Consider the following 8,007-nt stretch of genomic DNA (forward strand, 5'->3'; position numbering starts at 1 on the left):
GTTTCCTGCATTTCTAGGATTACTGTTTGATTTTTTTTAAATCTCTATCTCGTGGTAGTTGACTTTTTGCTTCTTGAATCTGTTTATGTAATTCATTTTCAAAGTATTCTTTCATTGTTTGGATTTGCTGTCTAATGACTTCTTTAAGATTCCATTCCATCTGAGTCAGGTATGCCTTGAGTTCTTTATCTGACCATTTTTCTGATGCCTCTAGGTTCTCCTGTAAATTTAAGCTATCCTGCATTGTTTGAAATCCTTTTTTCCCTTGTTTTTTCATGGTGCTCACTTTACTTTCCAACTTTATTTGACTGCTGTGTTTCTGTTTTCTCCTATAAATTTGTTTTGGTTTTGTATATCTTAGGTATCTCTCTTTTGTAATAGGAGACTGTGTCTAGAGATGTTGGGCTTTATGTAATTTAAAGCCAATTCATTCTTTTCATAAAAGTCATACGGATTCTGAAGGCATATAGCGATCCGCAGTTTGGTCTTAAGACTTTATGTTTAGGTAGGGTGCTGAGATGGTATGGAGGTTGGTATGTCTTGGCTACCTTGGAAGATTGCTCTATTGAAGGGGGATATTAACAGGCAAATGGACCAGGGTATTTGTTGGTGGCTAGGAACTTAGGATCCCTTTATACAGCCTCAAAACATTCACCTAATTGCATTTAGAAAATTACACCTAATGAAAGTCATAATGCTTGGGATGAAAGGTAGGGGAAGGGGAAGGAAGAAGTCCTTAAGGAGAAAGAGGGAGAACAAAATAGGTAGAATACAATAAAATGGTATTTTGAACATAAAGGGATGCATTTTGTCAAATGCTTTCTCTACATCTATTGAGATGATCATAGGATTTTTGTCTTTGATTCTATTGATGTGATGAATTACATTTATTGATTTCTGTATGTTGAACCAACTTGTGTATCTGGGATGAACCCTACTTGATCATGGCACACTATCTTTTTGATATGATTTTGTATTCCATTTGCCCGTATTTTATTGAGAATTTTTGCATCTATGTTCATTAGAGATATTGGTCTGAAGTTTCTTTCTTTGATGAGTCTTTGTCTGGTTTTGGAATCAGGGTGATATTGGCATCATAGAATGTGTTTGGAAGTGTTCCCTCTTTTTCTATTTCATGAAATGGTTTGAGAAGTGTTGGTGTGAGTTCTTAGTTATATATCTTATATAACTCATCAGTGCATCCATCTGGTCCTGGGCTTTTTGGGGGGTTGGTAGGCTACTGATAGCATCCTTTATTTTGTTGCTTGAAATTTATCTGTTTAAATTGTGTATGGTGGGGTTAATTAGAGGAGCATCTGTGATGCCAACTGGGCAGAGCTCAGGAGGCAGTTGAACATTTCTCATATGAACAGCTATGGGAACTTCCTTTTCAATGTATGGAAGAATGGCAATATAAATAAGTTAGATAAGAAGAGAGGTGAGACTGTGTGAATCAGTGTCACCTGTTAATTTTTTGGAAATGAAGTTTTAACCATTAACACATAATCAAAACTTCCTATCTCCTAAATACATTAGAAATATTCAGTTAATCATGGAAAAATTGACAATCAAATTTCGTTCTAGTTGGAGTCAGACCTCTTTACATCTTTGGACTAGTTTTGTTTTCACCTTGTTATACAAATGTTTCTATTTCTGGATCCAAGATGGTGGGCCAGAGGGAGGCAGCATTCTGCATTGCCCTGTGACCTGGGATGCAAGTAGTGAGACTGCTGCTTCTCTGCAAGCTTATTCCTGCCCCCTGCACTTGTTCAGCGCTCCAACTATTCACCTCAGGGTCACAACTACTCATCCAGTCAGGGCAACCAGGTACCCAAGTGAGACCATAGGCAGCTCCAACAGCACCCTCAAAGAACTTTTGGCCACCTAGGCGAGCAGAAAGCACACATGCCGCTCCCATGGAGAACACCTGGCAGCTTCCCATGAGTAGAAACAGCAGTCACCATCCCCATGTGAACCCCACCTACCAACATGGGGTTTCCCCAGTCACCACCATCTTGGGCCTCTGCAGCAGTGGACACAGTCCCCTATGTGCAGTAGTCTGCCTGCAACCAGGAACTTCACACAGGCTCTGAAGTCAGCCGACACTGTTGGTCACTGAACTCATCTTCCAACACCATCTCCTGGCTCCCCCCACCCAACCTGACACCGCACTGCTTAAAGCAGGAGCCTCCATCTTGGGTCACCTTCATCACCATCCTCCACATACCCAGTTTCTGACTCCCCCTCTCTCCAGCAGCCACTAACCTGGCACAGTGACACTCTAATTACCTTCACCAACCTGAGGGTGGAGATACCAGCTAACAACAGAGGGCACCACCTATTGGATGAGAAGGGAAGCAGGAAAGATACTGATCCCCCAGCAAAACAATCCCTGTGTCTTCCTTCAAGATTTTTTCCCCCTTTTTGTCCCCCACTCCCTCTCCTGTCTCCTGCCCTCACATCCCCAACATGTGTGAAGCCAAGTACATTGCATGAATTAGGATTTTGAGGACTGGGATGTCTGAATAGTATATTTGAGTTGTGTTGTACATTCTTTTTACTCTTTTTAAATTTTTTTCTTTCTCTATTCTGCCACCAATTTCTGGTATTTTTAACGTTTTTTATTTTTCTTGATATATATGTGTATTTGTTTTATATACTCTACTGTCTTCCCACTTTCTTGTCTGATCTATATAGCCACTAGGTATTTTGTTTTCACTTTTTATTTTTGTAAATTATGATAAAAGATGAATCAGAAGTTTCCAGCTCAAGTAAGGTGAAATCAAAGAAGAGAAAAGAGTAGATTACATAGCAAATAGTTCTCTGACACCTGAAATTTCGAAAAACATTGAGAACATTTTATCAAAATTAATTTTATTAAAATTCATATTAAATTACATAATGAATATTAAATAATTTGATTTATATTAAAATTTATTAAAATTAATTTTTAAACTAATCTTTAAAAAATTCAATAAAATTTTAAATGCAAATAATTAATTTTATTAAATTAATAAATAAAATCAATTAATAAAATGAATTAATGAAATCAATTAAATTCATAATTAAATTAACAAAATAAATTAAATTAGTGAAATTAATCCATAATAAATTATAATGATTTATTTTAAATAATTTAATCTATATTAAATTTTATTTGAATCAATTTTAATAAAAATGTTCTTAATGGTTTTAAAAATTATAGGTGTCAGAGAAGCATTTGCTACATAATCTGCTTTTTCACTTCTCTGATATCACCTGACTTAAGCTAGAAACTTTTGACTTATCTTTTACCTTAATTTACCAAAATAAGAAAGGATTTAACTACCCCTTTGTTAACTTTTTCATCTTTCAAAACTTTGTAATGTTTTTTTCTCTACCCCACTTTTTTTCTTGATCAGATGTTTTTAAAAATGTGTTTATAAAGCATTCCTGAAGGGCCCAGCAAAGTATGTAAACAGTCCAGATACTTAATGATACATTCTTACAAGTTAAAAAGGATGGCATGTGATTATACTTTGGGTCTGACTGACAAATGTCATCTTCATTCTGGACATATGTAACATCTAGAAAACAAAATGAATGTCAAGTGACTTTTTTATAGAATGAAGTAATATGGATAGGTGTCATGGTATTTGTATTAAAAGAATCTTAGAATTTATCCACTAAACTTCATGTTCAGGCCCTCCCACTGTAATTTTCGTTTAGTAGTTATACACTGTTTTCTTTTATAAACTAAAGCATTCACAACTTTTCTACATCATATTTTATTTTCAGCTAGCCCAAATTCTGAGGTATGTATCTTTTTCATATGGGTTTCATATGGGTTGGATTTTTCTTCTATTCTGTCTGTTATATAAATGTATCATTTTTATCTTAATATAATTAAATGTAACAAATATAATCCTAAAAAAGGGGGTTGGAGCTATGGTTATTATTGCTGTTGATTACCTGATAGCATCAGAACAAAACATCACATGAAAAAGAGGACTACGGTAAACAAAGAAAAATTTATTTTAAAACAGTGCTACAGCAAACACACACACACACTAAAAATGGGGAGGGGGAGACAAAATACCTGGTACTTCTATTTGTTAACTTTTTTCTTTGTCCCTACAAATACATCACTTCTTTTTGAAAAGGCCACTTTATAAAAAGAACAGAGTGTTTATTTCTTCTTTAAAGTGCTTACTCATCTCTGGCTTGAGAATCACTTTGAATTGCTTCAAAGGTCCTTTAGTACAACCCTGGCGCTATTGTCCGGTGACACTAGCAATGGTGTAAAGGTGGGCATGAAGTCTGCGATGGGATTCAAAAGGAGATTCCCATGTCCACCAGGTCCAAGCCCATCTAGGCTAATCAGTGGCACAGCCGCAGAACACGGTGCCAAGAATGGATTCACAGCCTCTCTTTTACCAGCTCTGAATTCTGCTGCGTCTCTCACACTTCTTGGTACATTTGCAAGTTCCTTTCTCCTTCCTCTGGAGTCTAGACACTTCATGGCACAAGCAGAAAGTTTTGGTGGTGGAATGGATGAATGAGATTCTGTTTCCAGAAATTGGACAAAAAGTTCTGAAAAAGAACTCTTCAGCCCAGGTTGCTCATTTGGTGTCAAAGGTGTGTTGAGGACACATTGTGATCCTCCTGCAAGCCATCTCTTCATCCACTTAGTAACACCACCATCATCTCCATTCAACAACTGCTCCATTTCCTCCTTTTGAATGCCCATGATGCTTCCCATTAACCTTAACACTTTGGGACGCTGATTTTTCAGTGTCTGGAAATGCCCAATGAACAGGTTTCTCATTAGGGCTTTGTCCACTTTTCCTTCTGTGCCATTTTCTGAGTTCATCCATTCCTTTTGGGCATCGTCCAATATTTCTCCTGGGAGCTCACTTTGGTCAATCTGTTCTTCCTTTCGATGGAACTGTTGTGTAGGTCTGGTTGCTGAATCCAACACACGGTTGGCTTTCTCCAAGCGTTCCTGTAATAACGATACCTCTCTTTCTAGATTTTCTGCCTTTTCCTTCCATTCCGATGTATGTTGTCTTTCCTTTTGTAACTCAGCAGAATATATAGCTTTTTCTTCTTGTTGGGAATGCTCTAGAACCTTTTGCAGGTTAGTGAGTGACATGGCATACTGCTTTCCTTGTTCCTGGTAGCGCGAAAGCTGCAGTGCGTTCTCATCCCTCTCTTGGGAGAGGAAACGCACCTGTTTCTGCAGGGACTCTACCTGCACACTGGCTTGATGACTTGCATTAGAAGAGGAGAGCAGCTTTTCCTCCAATAGTGTGACTTTCTCTCTCAGGTTCCTCTCTCTCTTCTCCGCAGCCCCAATTTCCCGGCTGTAAGAATCTTCTGATTCTAGAAGATGGCTCCTCAGGCTTTGTACCTCCTGCTTTAAGTGTAATTCTTTGTCACGTAAGTGTTGAACCTGTTGCTCTAAGGTCCGGTTTGCCATCTGTTGGTGCTTTAGAGACAAGGTGACTTGGTCTCTCTCCTGGTGAAATAGGATGGTCTTCTCCTGCATGGATTCAACTGTTTTTAAAAGCTGACTTAAGTCCCCAGCCTTGCCATCTTCTTTTTCTAGTAACAGCTGCTCAAAGGCAAGAGCTTGCTCCTTCATGGACTGGCACTCGTACTCTTGTTCTAGCAGGATCACAGAGAACTTCAAGTTAGTCTCTTGTAATGCTTGATACTCCATTTCCTTTTCTTGGGATGTTTCTATCATTTTTTCATTTTCCCCTTTGAGTTGAGAAATGACCATTTCTAAAATTAATATTCTTTCTTTTAGGTTGGTTATTGCTTGCCTCAACAACTCATTTTCATTCACTTTGTCAGTGAGCTTTTCATTGGAAGAAAGTAACTGATCACTTTGGGCTTGGATGAAGAGGTCTTTTTCCTTCAGTAAAGTGTTTAACACATCTTGTTCTTCCTTGAGCTGTTTAATTTCGGAATCCATTTCTTCATGTTCTTTGCTTTCTCTCTCTGTGGCGGCAATAATTGCATCAGAGAGCCTGTGGTTATTTTCCTGGAGCATCCTAATGGTGGCCTCTTTTTCTTGCAGTGACTGTCTCAGCTCTTGGACCTCTGCTGACTGGGAGGTACGTGATGATGCAGCCAAGAGCTGGGGTGGAATCATATCAAGTTTTCCTGAATAAGTTTTAGCCTGAAGAGCTTGTTGCTGGATTGCTTGAGTTGACTAACTTCATCTTCACACAGCTGATCAATCTGGTTGGTTAAAGATCTACTCTTTTCATTTGCAAGTTGAATTTCAAGTTCCGGTTGTTGGATTCCTTTCCCTCCTTTTACAGTTTCATGGTTACGCAGCTGGTGTTTTTCACTTCCGTTTTCTATATGAAGACTTTTAACTTTTGTTTTTTGAAAACTATCAGAATTGTCTGCTGGAGTGTTGTGTGTGTCTTCCTGCAACTGGGCTTTTATTTGTTCACTGATTTTCCACAAATTCCCAATTTCCTCCTCTTTCTGCTCCATCACAGAAGGCTGCAATTGACTCCATTCCAGCTTCAAGGCTTCACACTGTTCCATTGTTTGTTGCTTTTGCACACTGAGCTGCTCTTTTTCTCTCTTCAAGACCTCTGTGTCATTTTGTGCCAAAGATAATTGTTTGTTTATGTCTTTTAGTTGATCCTCAAGTTCTTCGATCTTCCTGGCAGACTCTAGTTTTTCAGTTTGTAGAACCTGAATCATGTTTTGCAAGTCACAGATTTTAGACTCATCAGTTACTGTTACTCCTGAGTCACCTTGCTGTAACTGATTTTCAAGTTTTTAAATTTTTTCTTCAGAGTCATTTAGTTCCTCTCGATACCGGCGACTCATCTCTGTCAGTTTCTGTTGATGTACATTCTGCAAAACTGCAATTTCACCTTGATGATTATCAAGGTCTTGATTTCGGTTTTGTTCAAGTAGCTTAATAGTATTTTGTAGTTGGCAGATTTCACTTTGATCTGAATTATGTGTTGCCTGTGCCTGAGCAATAGTGCTCCAACGGCCAACTTCGAATTCGAGTCTTGAAACTTCAATTGAGAGTCTGTTGATTTGTTGTTGTGCTGAAATGATGTCACTGAAGTCCATGTCATCACCGGGAAAAGCTGAACCATGACTGATGTCATGACCGAATGAAGACGGGGCAGTGGTTGATGGTACACCACCAGCTCCTGAATGCAGTGGTTGGGCAGCTGACTTCAGTTGCAACAACTCATCCTCTAGTACAAACTGTCTTGCTTTCAGTTGCCTGATTTCGACTTCTTTCTGTGCCACTTCATTTCGGTAATTTGCAGATTGATGTTGGATGTGTAGCTCGGATGCTGCATACCTTTCTTCCAGGTCAGTACAATAGTTTTTAAGTCTTTCATTGTCATATCTGATCATCCATTTGGTATCTTCAATGTTCTTTCTCCAATAACTAGGTAAACCTGCTTCTACATCCTCGAAATCGTCGAGAACCTCGTCCTTGGTGACGTTGGACTTATGGCCGGTGAGGGAATCCAAGCTGTCCCCCACCTGGCCCAAGGAGTGACCCAAACTGGAGCCTAGGCCTCTAAACCAGGATGACATCTGCCCAATTTCAGTGGGCCATCAGACCCACTCTGAAAACCACCTCTATCTCTATCCACCTCTGAAAACCACCTCAGTCTCTATCCACCTCTGAAAACCACCTCTGTCTCTATCCACCTCTGAAAACCACCTCTGTCTCTATCCACCTCTGTTCTGAAACTCCTGGAATGCTGGGGGGCCAATTATGATCCAAACACTCAGAGTTCCATGAAGGGCGGGGCTCATGCCAACCATTGCTTTCTGCCTAGAAATGCAGAGGCCTGGCCTGGGTTTGCAACAGGGACTTGCCACCAGTGGCCCAGTAACCCCCGTGGTACCTGGGCTCCTTCTCACTTTCCACCCTCAGGCTTGGGTGACTTCTAGCCCAGTGTTAGCAACTTTCCCCAGCTGGCGGGATTCCCCTGCTGCCTGGGCGCTGGCTGCCATATT

General features: G+C 39.6%; 1 protein-coding gene across 1 annotated transcript; it reads right to left on the reverse strand.

Annotated features, from left to right (window-relative positions):
• Positions 1 to 4,225: 4,225 nt before the first annotated feature.
• Positions 4,226 to 7,578, reverse strand: LOC107146077 (thyroid receptor-interacting protein 11-like). The gene is given in 2 exon segments (XM_048786318.1): positions 4,226 to 6,192; positions 6,252 to 7,578. Coding segments are annotated over 2 exon segments (3,294 nt in total).
• Between the last annotated feature and the right edge of the window lie 429 nt (positions 7,579 to 8,007).

This window comes from Marmota marmota, unplaced genomic scaffold, assembly GCF_001458135.2.
Source record: "Marmota marmota marmota unplaced genomic scaffold, marMar, whole genome shotgun sequence".
In the NCBI taxonomy this organism is placed as follows: Eukaryota; Metazoa; Chordata; class Mammalia; order Rodentia; family Sciuridae; genus Marmota; species Marmota marmota.